The sequence below is a fragment of the Dendronephthya gigantea genome, unplaced genomic scaffold (assembly GCF_004324835.1).
Source record: "Dendronephthya gigantea isolate DGI-Jeju-01 unplaced genomic scaffold, DenGig_1.0 000016F, whole genome shotgun sequence".
NCBI classification, from domain to species: Eukaryota; Metazoa; Cnidaria; class Anthozoa; order Malacalcyonacea; family Nephtheidae; genus Dendronephthya; species Dendronephthya gigantea.
This window is the reverse complement of record NW_021163026.1, coordinates 1,076,271-1,093,112: the sequence shown is the minus strand read 5'-3', so window position 1 is coordinate 1,093,112 and position 16,842 is coordinate 1,076,271. Positions and strand designations below refer to the sequence as shown.

The window sequence follows — 16,842 nt, the reverse complement described above, 5'->3', positions numbered from 1 at the left end:
ATCCGCTGCAAAGAATAGGTACTCTGTGGGCTCGTTTTATTTTTTCTAAAAACACGTGAACTTTTACTATTGAAAAAAGAAAAATAAATCGAAATATAGGATAATACAAATATCACCCATGGGAAAACTTCGTAAAAAGGTATTCAAATAAATGTTTATATGGATTACTCACCGCGTACGTTGTGTAGGCGTCGTGATTGCTGGAGCGATCGCATTGTTTACAACATCAAGAATTCTGAACGTATAGCACTCACAATCACCCCTACAAATGTCATATTTAAAACCGTTTATAAGCTGTGAAATCTTGTATTTTCGGAAATCGATTTACTGTTTGCTGAAATACACTGAATTTGCAGTAATTTAAGAGTTTATGTTGTAACTGATAAATCTGACATTGAAATAAATCAAATAATCCCCCAGACTCTATTAAATACTGCATTGAATACGAGATCAAGGGTAGTGTAACTTAAAAAAATTCCCACTAATTCATAGTGTTTATTAACCAGAAATATAGTAGATAGGTACAAAGGAGTCTTACCCAAGTTCCCTTACAGTTGCCATATGAAGTGCCCCATATGAAGTGTCCCATACCATAAGTTTACGTTGAATGTTTACAAATGCTTCCTTTCCATTCTATACTGCTATCTTATTAAATAATAATATAATATCAAACACAATATTCGTTCACTATACTTCAAAATTATTACAACGTAAAGTTTGTATCTAAAAAAGTTCAAAAAATGTCCATTCATCTTACCATTATAACATTACTTTCCTCAATTATTTTAGGGGGAAAGTGGTGCAGCCACTCTTTACATTGCCAGAAACCAGGCACTCACAAAATTACAGCTTAGTTTACCCGACTTCAGGTTGGTTATTCACATCCATCTTTCATAATCAATAGCATATATCTAGGAGAAGGCAGGGTAGGCCTTTTTGTTCCAAAAGATTTCCAAAACTGTTCTTCAAAAAAATGTTTTAATGAAAAATGGAGAAAGGGTTCAACACCCATAATAACAATCACTGATCATAGATCTCCCCAAAGTCAACAGTTTAATTATGCCACCAATACTGGTCCATTTTCTGGAATCCTGTGGGTTCCCTTTGGTATCAAACTGAAGCAAAAAAGTTATCTATACTGGATCTAGAGCAATTTGTGAACAGTTTACAACATGCCATACCATGGATCACAGACAGACAATGACACTGACAATCATAACAAACTTCTTAAAAAGCATCCTCCTTTTGTGTTTCACCATGTTTGATATTTCCTTTTTAAGGCGTTTGTGTATCCTCAAAGGAATTTATCCGGTCGAACCAAAGAATAAAAAGAAAGTAAATAAAGGAAGCAGTGCAAACAGAACATATTATTATGTCAAAGACATTCAATGGCTGGCACATGAGCCAGTGTTGAACAAGTTTAGAGAGTTTAAGGCATTTTTAAAGAAATTAAAGAAAGCAATTGGAAAAGAAGAACCTGGAACTGCTGACAGATTGGAGCAAAATAAACCAGTCTACACCCTTGATCATATTGTGAAAGAAAGGTGAGAGAAGTTGGTGCAGTTCAGTCAATCTGTACTTCATTCATGTCATCAATAAAAGATATGTCAGCTAGTTTGTCACTCCAGCAGATGTGTTTATGGATTAATGTATCAGAGGGTTAACAACAATGTTTAAACATTTAGATATCCAACTTTTATTGATGCGATTCGAGACCTGGATGATGCTTTATCGATGGTGGTTTTATTTTCAACTTTACCACAAACAGACAAAGTTGAGGTAATGTGTCTACTGTGTATACAATGTAAAAAAACCCTGTTGCATTCAAGCTCTTTATGTTTTGGAATGTCATATACATACAGTACAACAGTAAAGTTTTACACATACATTTTTTTTCTCTTTCAAATAGGGAAAAGTTGTGAAAGATTGTAAAAGATTATATGGTTAGTTAGTTCCTAGCTTAGCAGGCACACACACAATCAAATGTTCATGTATATTACATGTGTAACTACAATAGGCATCTGGATAAAAAGTGGATGACAGATATTATTTATCAGAAATAATTAGCTATGGTAGTTTCATATTTAATCTTTGTTTTTAGTGGAGTTCCAACACTACATCTTAGCGTCAAAGTCCTTGAGAAAGGTATATACTATCTGTACTAAAGGGATGACTACATTAGTTTATGTAGAAGATCTACATGTAAGAGTCCTAAATTGCCCCACTGCCTCAAAATAAATATATGATATACAGTATATGTGTTTCTAGGTGTTCTTTTCAATCAAGGGCATATATTACCAAGCTGAAATCTCAGGTCATCCGGTAACCTGGATAACACCTCACACTTTCTGTCAAGATGTAAGTTCGAACATTGATTAACCTCTTTTAGCTTAAAAACAATAATACAGGAATCTGTGTAAGTTTAGATACAATTCATATGCAATAAAAGTATAATCCCTGATATTTAAGAGAGTTTCTAACTACTGAATATAAGCTGTAAAACAATTCTCTTATCACTCTAGATGCCTGCAGATGTTGACTTCAGGATAATGTTGACTTTCATTGAATTTTATACAACATTGATTGGTTTTGTCAATTTTAAACTGTTCAACATGGTCAACTTACTTTACCCTCCCAAGGTAGGCATTATCAAGACCTGTTGTATTAAGCAGTTGTTTTGAACATCATAGAAAGCCAACTTTTTAATTTCAGCTTACCACGGAAAGCACGACAGACAACAACAATTCATACTGTGAAGAATCTGAGCTGGAGACAGAAGTATGACTTTATCCTCATCTTGAACCCACATTTTGTTAAACTGTAGTAAACTTTTTCCCAGTTGCAAAAGTGAAAAGGGGAATGTAAAATTGACCAGATTCACTTGTTTTTCTACTGTCTAGGGTTTAGCAGCTTTAAGTCAATCATTATTAACAGTCCCCAAAGGCAAGTACTAAAACATAATCTTCCAAAACGGCTTCAATTGGACCCAAATATCTAATTGCATTTAACAGTTACTATATCCAGACATTTTTCTCTTGTACAGAATCTGGTGATGATCCAACTATAGACGAATTTCCATTAGAAGCTGAGGTACAGTATATATATATGCAAGCTAGCCCAGGGAGTTGTGGCTTAATAGTGATTTAGCTGTGGCTTAATAGTGATTTACAACCTCATCAAACGAGCACAAGAGTTGCATAAGAATTTTCAGGATACAGTATTACTACAAGTATGAATGTAGGATCAAGTGAGAAAACCTGAACTGACAAACAAGAGTCCTGAGACTTTTTCATTTAAGTTTGCAGTGTGCCAGTGTTTTGTGTATGGCATCAAATTCAACGATAAAATGTAATTTGCAGGCAGATGACGAAATGGCGCAAAAAGTGAAAAAAGAACAAGAAAGTGTGGAAAGATTACTCGAGCTATTTTCCGAATGCACAATATTTTTATCAAGAGAAGTTCCTCGAGAAAGTCTAGTGTTTATAATCAGGTAACGTCTTTCTTTGTTATCTATGGCAAACTTCACTCTTCGCAATTTAAAACAAAATGTTTGCGAATGATTACACTTTAAGAACTACCATTGGTTCGATAAAACGAGACAGTTGAGAGACTATATATAGTCTTCCTGTTTTAGGAGTTTTGGCGGGAAAGTATCGTGGCCAAGTTCAATGGCTCTTGGATCGACATTTGAAGAAACGGACGAAACTATAACACACCACATTATTGACAGACCTTTACAAGGACACAGATTCTTATCCAGGTAACGAGAAGTCTTGGGGGAATGGACTTATGAAGATATCTATATTGTAATATCAACGAAACTTTGCACGAACCATCGTTGTTTCTAGAAGCTATTCAAGTCGAGCTTTTGTAAGGGGCTGTTTACATGAACCCATTGAAATGAGCAGATAACATGATCCTGACAGTCGTATAATCACCACAACAATAGCATGTGCTTGTTTGGTGTCATAAATACTTATTTCAATGCCTCAAAGTCCTCTCACGCTTCGTTGAATCTCGGGTAACCGGGCTCATGTAAACAGCCCCTAAGTTCTGGTTGCCCTGAAGAAGACTGTGATTACAGAACTTGGCTTTGATAGAAGGTTTGTTTACGGACTAATTTTGTGTCTCGTTCAACAGATATTACGTCCAGCCACAGTGGATAGCTGATAGCGTCAACTACAGACGGCTGCTTCCCGTGGAAGATTACTTTCCAGGTGTGGACCTACCCCCCCATCTCTCCCCGTTTGTGAAGGAAGAGGAAGGAGACTATATCCCACCTGAAAGACAGGCCATGTTGGAAGAAATGGACGAGGAAACGAGAGAAAACGACAAGGAAGGTTGGTGTGTTAAAATATGATGCAAAAAATCGATTTATACAACTGATAAGGCCTGTCCAAACTTGGAGCAGAGTTGTGGCGATGCTCTTTGAACCGTTTGTTATATGAATGTGCTTTATCGCTGTTTCTTTTCAACGTTATAAATGGGTTGCATCTTCTTTCAGAAGCAGAGCAGGAGGAGAAACCAACGATGACAAAAGAGGAGAAGAATCTTGCTAAGATGGTGATGCCGAAGAAAAACAAAAGATTGCTGGAAAAAATTGAATATTCCAAGAGGAAAAAGGCCTCACAGGTAAGCACGGGATGACAAAGAAAACGAGAATAACTTTTCTTTTGAATGATGCAAAATTTATCTCAGATAAATACAAAGCACGCTGTATTCTAAAATCTTTCATATACATCAATTTCCTTGTTCCATTATTGTTCAGGTGAAGAAATTACACGAGAAAAGGAAAGCCATCGATGAACAGAAATCATCAAAGAAAATCAAAACAAAACATTGAGGAACCAAAACGAAGAATCCTTTGTCGCATGTTTTTGTGATGGCATGCATGTCGTATAAATAAAAAATGCACAATTACTTGGATGAGAGAAAAATAAAATGGACTATTATAACATAATATAACGATATTATACAGTGTATAGCCATGGATGTGTACAGTTTTCATATTATATATGATTACGAACTTCGTAATCGACGTATGTAAACCTAAAGAAACCAGAAGAAACCATAGGCAGCCCGGTCAATGCGGGTACCATATACTATCTTAGGTATATAATGATACTTATATATAATTATATACATAAGATAGTACCGCATGCAATTGACCGGGCTGCCTATGAAACGTTGCAAAATTATACGATTCAATATTTGTAAAATCCCGGAAATAACAATTATAGACTAAAATTTTAATATTTCCGGTTCGGTTATTTCCGGTTTCGGCGGTTTAGTGTCAGTATTAAAAGTATGACGAAAGACGTATTAAAAGCGAAGCGAAAAAACTTGCAATATTGCCCTGTTTCATCGCAAAGAAAATAGTAAGTTATCTAATTTCCCCCTTTTCCTATAAAATGCTTATCAAAGATTCTATCAAATCTTTGCTGTGAATATTGAAAACAAGAAGACGTCTGCGATGACGCCACTCTTTCAATTTCAAGTTTCTGGACAGAGCGCTTATATACTAGGCCCTCCTTCATATTTATTTAGAAGCGTAGCGAACTTACAGTAATAATATACCTAGTCCTATAATCCCTAAATCTTGTTAGTTATTCAGATAGCATATGCCATAGTATAGAAGTTAAAAACTAAAATATAAAACGTTGCATTCAGTTATTGTATGGAGGTCAGTTGAAAAAAGGCTGAGCTCTATACAGTAACTGAAAGGCTTCAACTGACCTCTATACAATAACTGCAAGTGTAGCGTTAGTGTGAGTGCAACGTTATATATTTTACTGCTAAAGCGCCTGGGTACGAGGCTGAACAAACCGTTTGTTCACGTTCAGACATGACTTCATTTTAAGTTTATAAGTAACCCTATGCCTATAGCGGCTATAGCTATAACTGCGTGTAATATGTCTTCACACTTCATTTTATTGACTTAAAACCTAGGTAAAAAGTTAAGTGGTCTGCGATTAGTGCACTACAATCATTGCGAGACGAAAAATTAGTGATACGATCCAGTGAACTCATTTGTATACTAGATTAACTCGAACCACTGAAATTTTTAATAGGGTATCGCTGCTCTGCATGCGTATAGCGGAACTGCGTGGCCTCTGCTGCGTGGCCTCTGCTGCGTGGCTATTGCTAAGGTGCATGATTGCAGCACAAGTGGCCAGATCGCATGCGCCATGTTTATCTACAGTTGTCGTTCGAGCTGATCGGGCAGTAAACGCTAGTTGTTCACCAATTTTTTTGAATGTTAAAATACATTTTGCACCGAGACAGGATACACACACTTGCGACCACAAATAAAGGCTGTTTTCCACTGATGCGTTTTTCATACGCACGTACACGCACGTAAAAGTCTAAATCCTTGTACATGTTACCTTTGAAAAAGCTAAGTGAATAAATCGAAGGAACTTAGTTTTCTGCATATTTTAGTATGCATTAGTTGACCTAGATGTTACATAATAAAAATTTAAAAGCATTTAAAATTTTCCGTACGTGTACGTGTGTATAAAAAACGTGTAAGTGGAAAGCAGCCTTAAAAAAACCAACCAAAACCGAGGCCAATTTTCAACTCCGTCACAATGAACTTCTTTTCATTCGCATATTCCTGCAGATGTCATCGCCACTGGGAAAGTTTTGGGAAGATACTAAAGCCGTGGTAAAGAACACCGTCATCGCAACTTGCACTTTTGAAAACGATACACAATATCCCGTTGAGATTGTTGACCACGATGGAACACGCACTTTGAATCCAACGGAATCGGAAGGCAACTACCTCGTCAGGGGCTTCAGCGTCGATCTCATCATGAAATTACCAGAAGGAAAGGAAGCCAAGATTAATTTCCCATCAAGTAGATTTGAGAATCGAAGACACAAGATGAGTGTGATTTTTAAAGATCATACAAACGAACGTCCACTGGAGGTACTCGAAACCATTTCCAGCTGGAAATTCCTTTACAACCATCCCGGTGGCTGTGAAATGAAAGTTGAAATGACCAGTAAACACAGCTGGAAGAAAAAACAAGACATTGCCATTGGAGCAGAAGGAGAAGCAAAAATAGGAGCGATGATTAAGGCAATCGAGTTGAGTTCGTCGTTTAAACTTAATACCAAGCTGACTCAAGTCGATGAATGCGAACAACAGATCACTGAAAGCAGCGTCCGCACTTTTAAAAATCCTTGTTACCTCTGGCAGGAGACTGTTGTCATTAAAACGAACCAGCCCCCGCCGTATCACGTGTTGGAAATTCCCACACCCCACACAGAGATGACGACAACACCAAGTGAACCGGGAAGAGACAAGGCCATCTATGCTCGCTGACTCCTTTTCGACTCCAACCGTTTTTGCTACTAATATTTTAACGCTTTTTAATCTTCTAACGTTTCATGGCCTAGCTATTTTAAGTACGTGTATGTAAGCGAAAGCCGAAAGGTGTATTGCAACAATACGTAAACTAATTACTGCGTGCAACAACGATGTTCTAATTCTAAAGAGTTATGAAAACCGATTTTTTGTTGACATCAGAAGCAAAATTCTATAAAGCGAAGGCACGAAGTTGCTTGAGTGTGGTTACTTTAATAAATGATATCATACATAATTTTTTTAAGAGAATTCACAGCCTGCATGGTCATGCTCCACCACAATCGATAAGTAATTAAGCTTGTAGGTACACCACTGTGCAATAATGAAGGCCAGGGTTAACGGACCGAAAGCTTTGCAGTATTAAATACTTACGAGGTGTACCTACAGGCTACAAGCTTAATTACTTAGTTTAGATATGGTTTGATTATTTCAGTTATCATTATTAGATTATTTTGATTATGAATTATTTCGTAGTTTGAATTAATTTAGCATGATCCTATTTGATTTGCATGAGAAGTGATTAGGTGTTAGTGCAATCAAAGAACATTAGAATATTGAATTCATTGTCAGACAAGCGTGCGAGAGAACGATAGTAGAATTTGTGAGTTTGACAATCAGTGGAGATCCACTCTTCAGGTACTGTGAGTTGTGATTAAGTTTGTTTCTATAATAGTTTAGCTGTAATCTAATCAGAATCCAATCAATTTAGAATTTATAATATATTACGAAAAATCTCCATTGGATTGTGTCTGATTTCGCCTAATTAGAAACAAAATTATCAAGCCTCAGTTTGACAGACTTCGGCTTGAAAAAATCTTCATATAATTTTCAACCTCATTCAATTAAATAAAACGTTTCATCGACTGTTTTTTTTATTAAAATGGCGATGAAATGTTCTGATTTTAGTTTCTGCCTTTGAGGCCTGACATGATGCATCTCGAGTTAACATGCATGTTTGAAAAATATCCTTATGTATACACGTATATTATTTAAACATAGTTTGTTTTGTACTATATATAAACATTATAAAATATAAAATATATTAGTCTCTCAATCTAAGTATTAAGTATCAAGATATACCCGAACATATAAAATGAGAGAATGAAACTAAAGATAGCTTTGGGACAGAGGAACGAAAGCTAACAGACTGCTAACTGCTAAACACAATCTACTGTAAGATCTTACCTCAAAAGTCTCCCTTTATAGCTAGCTCTGACAATGCAATTTCTCTTGCTATGAAGTCAATATTTTCATGCGTCGTTCCTCTTCTGCCTTGTCCTTTAACTGCTGTTTACGATCTTCTTTTTTCTGTTCAATGGAACCCAGGACAAGCTCACTGAAATAGATAAATAAATGAAGAAATACAGATTTTCTCTGGTAGTAACACTGGATCAATAAGAGATGACCTTTACTGGAAGAACAGTTTAGAACTGATCCAGTATAAATGAGATGATTCTTTATGGACCTCTAGGAAGAACAGTTTAAAATACATAAAGTTATCCAGTATGAGAGCATGCATTTAGTTCGGGTGTTGTTTTGTGTAGTATAGCTACTTTAAAATATCGACTATAAAGTGCGGCTATGTATATACCCAAATTACCTGTAATTTATTTCACCATCTTTATCTTTGTCCAAAGACTCAACTAACGTAAGCAGTTCAGAATCATTCATGCTTATTCCGGTTTCCTGAAACCATGAAATACAATTAACAATATTATGACATGCAGGCTTCCTTGTGTAGAACCACTGGATCCATAAGAGACGATCCTTTCTCTAGAAGAGCTGCATGAATCAAGACAAGACTGCATGACAGTTTAGAGCAGATAAAATGAACGAACCTGCAAGCCATTTACAAACTCCTGTATGCTAAGACTCATACTCTTATCCTTGTCCATCATGGAGAAGAAGTCATAAAGTCTCATTTGATTGTTCTCGATGTAGTTTTTCAAGATCTTCATCGGAGTTGGACGCTCTTTCGGTTTCTCGTTAGCGCCACCAGAGCCACCGTGCGATATCTTGATGTCGGGTCGACTCTCTTCGATTTCTTTCAAAATTGTTAAAAATTCTTGGTTCACCGTTATATCCTGAAAAGTGCATATTATAGATATTTTAGTTGATAATAGATACCGATATGTCGCTATCTGCTACCTTTTCGATTGCAGAAAGTTATGCCTTTTCTGACAAAAATATACGATGGCAAGTGGAGAAAAAATATGGGCAAAAAGAGGCCAGTTTTTACTCAGAATTGATGTGTCATAACAAATATTTCAGTGTAAATATGTTTTCCTGATGACTGATGCATTTAGTTTCGCAAAAAACTGTCTTTATATAAGACGTCATGCCAGTGACCATCTTTAGTGCACTAAACTCATGGGAAACTCACCATTAATTCAAGTTCTGTTATGCCACAGGATGGGTTGTTTTTGAGCGCGAGCAATAGAGCTGTCGCCCCAGCGCTTTGCAAAGGATTTTTACCCAGCTATATTGGATGAAGATGAAAAAGGTAAAGTGAACCCGAAAAGCAAAAGAAACGGAAGTATGCTCAAGATACGACATCACATTGAATGGATACAAATGAAAACAATATTCCTCTAACCTTGAGGACTTTCAGCGTGTTGTTTACGCCGAAGACTTTTGCAAGACAACCAGCCCCAGCGCAAGATATGCGGTTATTTCTAAGTGGAAAGATTTTAAAAACATTGCAAGGCCTGGCCTGATTTTGATGTGCGCGTTTCACTGCCTATGTCAATACATTCTAGTACCATTAGCCTAGTCTAACAACGGTATACGACCAATAGCTTGCAACTAGCAAAATGTATAGTTATTAAATGAACAGTAGTATTAAAGTCAGCTCATGCACGATTCAATTTTGTCGGATCCAATTCACTTCTGATGGATGTTTTATAATCCGTTGACCTGCCTGGGCGGCAGATCAACTGCAGTACTGCTTTATCGATAACAAACTACATTCATATGTAAGAAATTAATGAGTTGGATCCGAAAAAGTTGGATCGTGTGATCGGGCCTAGCTTTTAATTGAAAACTGGAACACTCGTAAAGAACGAAATGTCCAAAAAAGCCGGTCAGCAATCGTTTGGTAAGTTCTGTTCAGACAATTCACAATGCATTAATTTCAGATTGAAAACAATTAATTATCGTGATGTCTATATATATATGCCTGCATGCATATGCCTGGATACACCCCCACGGCTCCGCGTAAGACTCCTTTGATGGTAGAAAAGATTTTGCAGAAACATTTTTAACATCTTACGTGAGATCAAGCTCTTCCAAAGTTGTGTTAACTTTCAAAGCCTCGCTCATGGCGTAACAGCCGTCATCTCCAAAGCCATTCCAAGATAAGTTCAAGACTTTCAAGTAGGTATTCTCCTTGAAGAAAATATAAAAATGTTTAAAACATAATAGCATACTTCATGAGATGATAAGGATATAGTAACCATGCAATCCAGTTTAGAACTGATATACACAGAATGACTGATAGAGCTATACTCAGAGCTATATTCAGTATGGATAAAGTTAGTTTGCAGTGACATGTATTAATAAGAGAAATAATATGGAGCTACATATCCAGTATAAATAAAGTTAGTTTAGTTTAGGTTTCCTCCTGTAATAACACTGGATCAATAAGAGATGATTCTTACTGGACCTCTAGGAAGAACAGTTTAGAACTGACAGTGCTATAAAAATAAAGTGTTTGTTTGCTCCTAATACTGCATGATCAAAATAAAAATTACCTTTAGAGCGTTTGCAATGGAGTGAGCTCCTTTTCGTCGTAGATGATTCCAAGATAAATTCAGATGACTTAATCCAACGTTGGCAGCTAAAAAGTTTTCAAAAACCATAATTATATATATATATATAAACTCACTGGCCAAAACATTATTATCATTAGAACAGTAGAAAACTTTCAATTAAGTTATGTATGGATCAGTTCCTAGCTCAGAACTATCTAGTAAAAGTTTTACAATGTGCGAAGCTCGTCAACCAGGCCCTACCGATTGCAGCTCCGAGAAATTGTCCTCCAGCTTCACCAAACAGATTCTTGCTCAAATCGAAGTGCCTGAGCGCCGTGGTTTCCTAAAACAACAGAAATTAACCTCTACGCGGTACTGACCGTGTTCTTTACTCTTCATACTGAATAAGTCTGAATTACAGAATGAACGAAGACTGGGAATGTAAGTAAACATTTTGTAAACAGTAAACTCAAGAGTTCACAAGAGGTTTATTTCCGGAGTAGCTATGTTTTATATTATATTTCGCTAAATTGTCTACCGGAAAAGGTTTTTGGGCGGGAAATGGTTAGGGCTATATATTTAGCTGAAAAGGTCGGCTTTTAAACATGGTTCATTGACGAGAAAAACTTGTCGATATCTCGCCAGCAGACCACCAAATAAAACTGTGATATATGTTGAGAAAAGCTTGCTCGTGTCTACAGAACTTCATCCTTCCTGAAATTCACTTCAGTATTATTTAAATTCAGTCTACCTTGATAGCTTCAGCCAAAATACACGCACATTTGTCATCAAAATCGTTAGCTAAAAAAGGAATCAGGTGAGTAACGGGAAAGTGAGGATAGTTAGGACTCAGTTATGGCAGCTAAACTTTTTTCCAATTACCGTGAAAATAGTCTGGCATTAGACACTAGACAGAGGTTGTCTAGTTCAACTGTACCTGGACACAATAAGTATAACCGCGGTGATTGGTTCAAACGTGCTCACCTCTGAGTGTCAATGTTGTGACCACAGAATTCTTGGCCAAAATTTCAACCACAAACTTCGCGCCTTCGCAGCCGAGTTGGTTTTGAGACAAATCCTAAAAATTTAAATTATTGAATGAATTGAAAAATATTTGAAGGCTGGCTGTTGTCATATATGGTGACTAATAATACTTTGTCTCAGATTGATTTGTCGAATGCAAGTAGTTAGTGCTTTAAGACTTACCAGGCTTGATATATAACAGTTTTCTTTCAACATGTCAGCAATGAATCCAACTCCCTCAGGTCCTAAGGAGTTGTCGGCAAGGTTTAGAGACAAAACACACGTGTTGGTCTTGAGGAAGGAAAGAAAGAATCATTGTAAATACCTTTCTTATACTATCATCCCTTTAGTTTTGAATTAAATAATAGGAAACAAAAATTTATGGAGAGTTATTAAAATCAGTGATGGAATAAGAAATCAGGTCAAACTTATAGCCATTGTGGATCCCCTTATATTTTTATTGATATATCCTAAAATAATTCAGTAACATGGAAAATTTTTTTAACCAAACTATCTTACCACTAGAGTTATTGCTATTGGTTTACTGCCGGCTGCTCCAATCCCATGATGCTTCATGTCAACTTCAGGATTTTGTAGATTTCTCAGAAAGAACGAAACAGGAATGACACCGTTGATTTTGCATGCTTGAATGTAGGTAGTTCTCCCAGTGAGGTCATAATCCTCTTTCATTTCTAGGAATTATACGTAGATAAAGATGACAATAATAACTAAATAATTGAATATTGCCTGTTAAGAAGTGTTTCTTGGAAAGGCACATGTTTCTCTTTATCTCCCAACTTTATCTTTCCTTTATTTTGGAAAGCACACCTTTCGCTTTGTAACTTTGGGCAATTGGGTTAAGCATGCATGTGCTTATGTGTCTGTCTCGCATGGGTCTTAGGGTCTCATTCGCACTCTTGCCACTTGAGTATTGTTATCCATAAAAGTTGTTAATAAGTTAGATCCAGCCTATTAATGCTCTGATAAAAACTATCAACTAACTGACCTCCACTAGATAACTGCATGAAGGCAAGTTTATACCATCTTCTGCATGGTATAGGGACAGTTGTACTCTCCATGCTAAGGTGACCCCCCTCAATTACTTTTAACCCCCTCTTACCTTCACATTCAAGGTCAGTATCCCAGCCTTCATCATCTTCAGCCATAGTTTCATTTCTATTCAGGATACCGGACCTCTGGTGGCGTATTTGACTTGCTGAAGTTGTATTTTTTAGTTTCTAAGGAAATGAACAAACTTAGGTTGTCAAGAGCATATATACCAACTGTCCCCAACTGTCCTAATTTGGTACTTGGGTTGCCTAAATACCCCTCTGACCATAAATGGCGTGGCATGTCCATACATAGCCATTTTCCCATCAACGTTCACATCCTCAGGCTAAATCTCCCTAATACATATTCTGTGATGCTATTGTATAATCTCAAACTCTGACAACAGATCACCTGTCAATCAGGCAACTGCACTGTCAGAGATTATTTGACAGTATAAAAATAAACAGCTTTATAGCCATTTTGAGTCAAAATCCCTAGAGTCAAAACATGCATACAACGCTTGTTCTCAGCTTGTTATTAAACTACTCATAGTAAATTTGATCTATAACCTTTTGACTTCATATACCTTGTAATTGAACAAGAACACAAGGTATTAGATCAACTGTTTACTAGTTCAGCACAATGCACTTTGATAGGAAAAACCGCAATATCAATTCAAGCAGAGAACTTTTTCCCGCTAGACTAGTAAAGTAGAGTTTAACTATATCCCAGGCAGTTTATTATTTGTTTGAACACAAAACTGCAAACCTGTTTGGCAACTTCAGCAGATGAGCAACGGCTCAAAGGTTTCTCGTCCGCGACTGTTGGTGAACGAATGGGTGTTGACATTCTTTCCATGTCTACAATACTTCCAAGCTGCTCATATTTCACATAAACCTTTATAATCCTCCTCCTTAAGTTATAAGAATGCGTAGTTTAGTATAAAAATACATTTCTACTACACTACACTAGCTACACTACACGAACGGTTGCCATTGACTTTATTTATGCAAATGTTTTAATTAAAACAATCCAGTTTGTCAAAAATATTTTATACAAAAAATCGTCTAACCACCTTAGAGAGTGCTAAAATTCCACACAATGAAGCATCTGTAGACAATCGTATTAGGCATTTAACTGCATTTAAACTGATTTGTAATGAATTTGATTTTTTTTTAAAAAAAAACTGGTCATATGCATTTTTTGATTTTTATGTTTTTATCTAATAATATTTATATATAGTTCAGTTGCTAATTTACGGTCATTCCCGAACATGACCCGAAGAACAACCGAAGCGTGATTGAAAAATTGCTAAATCATTGAATTTGATATTTCATCAGAAAAATCGCTATATATCGCTCGATCGTGAAGAAGGAAACACGGTTTGTTTTTTTAGTGTTTTAAAGATGCCTCGTGGAAGATCCAGAGCGCGTTCTTCGCCAGGAGGGGGCTTTTCTAGTCGTTCAAACGCACCGGCCCCTCGACCTTCAAGCAGTGTCTCAGCTCCACAAGGCACGAACGTTCAAAGAGGACCAGGTTTATTTGGTCAGATGGCTTCGACGGCCGCGGGAGTTGCCGTAGGATCTACTGTTGTAAGTATTTCTTCGATGATTTTGCATTCCCACTACCATTCAGGAACGTTTATACATAGGAAGCCCAGACAAATGAGTTGAAGTTAATAAAAATCCGTAAAACACTTGAGATATGTGTTAAAATGAATTAAAGTATGTAATATGCTACAAAACTACTGTTAGAACCATGTGTGTAGCGTGCTCCAGAGGCGCTGCCATTTGACTATGCAACTAGTGACGTAACTTACTATATTATTAGGAAGGATGGAAACTCTCACCTCAATTTTCAACATGTTCACAAATTAAAACACAAATTACTATAGTAAAACGGCACGTCGACTGCTAAATGCCTACCCTAGGTTTAAGTTGAATAATCAAACTATACTTTCATCACAAAAATAATGCTGAATTCAAAAGAAAGCGCTGGAAAAACGTACACAAACTTTGTAAATTTGCCGAAATTTTCGTAAATTCATGCGGGATGTAAGTACCTACCCAAAATGGCGGCGGCAGAAGAATCTGATTGGTCGAGAAAGGTAAACAAAGTATGATAAACCAATCTGATTGGTCGAGAAAGGTAAACAAAGAATGATCGACCAATCAGATTCTTCTGCCGCCGCCATTTTGGGTAGGTACTTACATCCCGCATGAATTTACGAAAATTTCGGCAAATTTACAAAGTTTGTGTACGTTTTTCCAGCGCTTTCTTTTGAATTCAGCATTATTTTTGTGATGAAAGTATAGTTTGATTATTCAACTTAAACCTAGGGTAGGCATTTAGCAGTCGACGTGCCGTTTTACTATAGTGATTTGTGTTTTAATTTGTGAACATGTTGAAAATTGAGGTGAGAGTTTCCATCCTTCCTAATAATATAGTAAGTTACGTCACTAGTTGCATAGTCAAATGGCAGCGCCTCTGGAGCACGCTACACACATGGTTCTAACAGTAGTTTTGTAGCATATTACATACTTTAATTCATTTTAACACATATCTCAAGTGTTTTACGGATTTTTATTAACTTCAACTCATTTGTCTGGGCTTCCTATGGTTTATATAGATAGTTTTATAAGTTGCAATTATATAGGTGCTGTCATTTAGTCTAAATTACGTCATTGTAATCAGACCATGACGTCACAATGAACAGCGTAGAACTAGATACAGTACATATCAAATTGTAGTCATATTATGTGAAAATGCATAACAGTAATTTCCATAGGATGAAGATTAGTAGATATCACTATTCTCACCTTACCAAATCTGGTATATTCCATCTTTATAGGGTCATGTGGTTGGTGGCGCTTTAACTGGTGGTTTTCATGACAACCAGAATGCGGCAACATCAGGACAACAGGAACCGACCAGTACAATACAAGGTTCCAATCCATGCCAGTTTGAATTTGAACAGTTTGTCCAGTGTGCTCAAAACCAACATGACATCACATACTGCAAAGGCTTCAATGAAGTCTTGAAACAATGTAAATTGGAACATGGTAGGTTTCGTCATGTTTTATATGCAAATTGTTAAAAAACACGAGTCAACAATGTTGTGCTGCACCCTGTGAACAGAATTGTTAACAATGTTGTTGAACCATGAATATTGTTCCAACTTGTTGCACCAACATTGCATCAACAGTGATGATTCAACAACAATACTGTTCATATGGTGCAGGCTTGCAGTACCACATTCTTCACCTTGGGTGTGACAACCTGACAAATTTTTGGCCATGTAGTTGCACAACTTGTCAATAGAAGATCACTGATTCTTGTCCATGAGGTTACCCTACATATCTGTTGGGTCAAAAATGTACCCTAATAGTGAAAAATAAAATCATTTTACATAGGACTTTGAAAGTGATATACCTAACAACACACATGCAAGTAAAATAGGTCAGATCAACAAGAAACTACATCTGGGTGCAAAGTGTTATTGGGATTGTCCTACCTTGAAAATTGATCTCTGCTTTGTGTTCTGCTTTTTTCAGGTTTGATGTAACTCGACCGCAGATGAAGTTTTGATAAAAAATAACAAAATGCTTGTAAAAGTTTTTATTTATTTGGAAATTATAAAAATAT

General features: G+C 36.5%; 4 protein-coding genes across 8 annotated transcripts; 3 read left to right on the top strand and 1 right to left on the bottom strand.

Moving 5' to 3' along the window:
• The first annotated feature begins 44 nt into the window (after nucleotides 1–44).
• Nucleotides 45–4,988, top strand: LOC114520391 (pescadillo homolog). Its single transcript, XM_028540639.1, has 16 exons — nucleotides 45–139; nucleotides 790–869; nucleotides 1,281–1,544; nucleotides 1,686–1,779; nucleotides 1,910–1,943; nucleotides 2,102–2,145; nucleotides 2,269–2,358; nucleotides 2,523–2,639; nucleotides 2,713–2,778; nucleotides 2,901–2,943; nucleotides 3,044–3,090; nucleotides 3,360–3,490; nucleotides 3,635–3,760; nucleotides 4,141–4,340; nucleotides 4,505–4,632; nucleotides 4,769–4,988. Exons 1-16 carry the CDS (start codon nucleotides 119–121, stop codon nucleotides 4,841–4,843), a joined length of 1,560 nt encoding a protein of 519 aa, XP_028396440.1. The 5' UTR covers nucleotides 45–118; the 3' UTR covers nucleotides 4,844–4,988.
• A 321-nt stretch (nucleotides 4,989–5,309) lies between these two features.
• Nucleotides 5,310–7,956, top strand: LOC114520737. Its single transcript, XM_028541075.1, has 2 exons — nucleotides 5,310–5,378; nucleotides 6,623–7,956. Exon 2 carries the CDS (start codon nucleotides 6,623–6,625, stop codon nucleotides 7,328–7,330), a length of 708 nt encoding a protein of 235 aa, XP_028396876.1. The 5' UTR covers nucleotides 5,310–5,378; the 3' UTR covers nucleotides 7,331–7,956.
• LOC114520733 (leucine-rich repeat-containing protein 74A-like) lies at nucleotides 6,924–16,111 on the bottom strand. 4 transcript variants are annotated; one of them, XM_028541068.1, is made up of 15 exons: nucleotides 13,966–14,423; nucleotides 13,268–13,385; nucleotides 12,667–12,839; nucleotides 12,331–12,438; nucleotides 12,109–12,202; nucleotides 11,876–11,925; nucleotides 11,386–11,467; nucleotides 11,125–11,210; nucleotides 10,644–10,759; nucleotides 9,969–10,047; nucleotides 9,756–9,851; nucleotides 9,211–9,456; nucleotides 8,973–9,058; nucleotides 8,558–8,708; nucleotides 6,924–7,017 (listed from the first exon to the last, which is right to left on the bottom strand). In XM_028541068.1, exons 1-14 carry the CDS (start codon nucleotides 14,053–14,055, stop codon nucleotides 8,606–8,608), a joined length of 1,527 nt encoding a protein of 508 aa, XP_028396869.1. In that variant the 5' UTR covers nucleotides 14,056–14,423; the 3' UTR covers nucleotides 6,924–7,017; nucleotides 8,558–8,605. The 4 variants fall into 4 exon arrangements, with proteins under 4 accessions (XP_028396869.1, XP_028396871.1, XP_028396870.1 ...); XM_028541070.1 differs by lacking the exon at nucleotides 6,924–7,017 and adding an exon at nucleotides 16,022–16,111 and having other exon boundaries at nucleotides 8,312–8,708; nucleotides 13,966–14,110; XM_028541069.1 differs by lacking the exon at nucleotides 6,924–7,017 and adding an exon at nucleotides 16,017–16,094 and having other exon boundaries at nucleotides 8,312–8,708; nucleotides 13,966–14,110.
• On the top strand, nucleotides 14,476–16,840 carry LOC114520738 (coiled-coil-helix-coiled-coil-helix domain-containing protein 2-like). 2 transcript variants are annotated; one of them, XM_028541076.1, is made up of 3 exons: nucleotides 14,476–14,789; nucleotides 16,049–16,259; nucleotides 16,752–16,840. In XM_028541076.1, the coding sequence occupies exons 1-3, from the start codon at nucleotides 14,604–14,606 to the stop codon at nucleotides 16,760–16,762; spliced, it is 408 nt and encodes a 135-aa protein (XP_028396877.1). In that variant the 5' UTR covers nucleotides 14,476–14,603; the 3' UTR covers nucleotides 16,763–16,840. The 2 variants fall into 2 exon arrangements, with proteins under 2 accessions (XP_028396877.1, XP_028396878.1); XM_028541077.1 differs by lacking the exon at nucleotides 14,476–14,789 and adding an exon at nucleotides 15,574–15,613.
• The last annotated feature ends 2 nt before the right edge of the window (nucleotides 16,841–16,842 follow it).

Excerpts from the sequence above, each read along its gene's own strand:
- LOC114520391 (XM_028540639.1), top strand. The coding sequence starts at position 119 with ATGGGAAAACTTCGTAAAAAG. Across the intron at positions 1,944-2,101 it reads AGATTGTAAAAGATTATATG|TGGAGTTCCAACACTACATC; the intron begins GTTAGTTAGTTC and ends CTTTGTTTTTAG. Across the intron at positions 2,146-2,268 it reads CGTCAAAGTCCTTGAGAAAG|GTGTTCTTTTCAATCAAGGG; the intron begins GTATATACTATC and ends ATGTGTTTCTAG.
- LOC114520737 (XM_028541075.1), top strand. The coding sequence starts at position 6,623 with ATGTCATCGCCACTGGGAAAGTTTTGGGAAGATACTAAAGCCGTGGTA.
- LOC114520733 (XM_028541070.1), bottom strand. The coding sequence starts at position 14,055 with ATGGAAAGAATGTCAACACCCATTCGTTCACCAACAGTCGCGGACGAG. Across the intron at positions 12,840-13,267 it reads TACTGACCTTGAATGTGAAG|AAATGAAAGAGGATTATGAC; the intron begins GTAAGAGGGGGT and ends TATAATTCCTAG. Across the intron at positions 12,203-12,330 it reads ACTGTTATATATCAAGCCTG|GATTTGTCTCAAAACCAACT; the intron begins GTAAGTCTTAAA and ends TTAAATTTTTAG.
- LOC114520738 (XM_028541076.1), top strand. The coding sequence starts at position 14,604 with ATGCCTCGTGGAAGATCCAGAGCGCGTTCTTCGCCAGGAGGGGGCTTT. Across the intron at positions 14,790-16,048 it reads TTGCCGTAGGATCTACTGTT|GGTCATGTGGTTGGTGGCGC; the intron begins GTAAGTATTTCT and ends CCATCTTTATAG.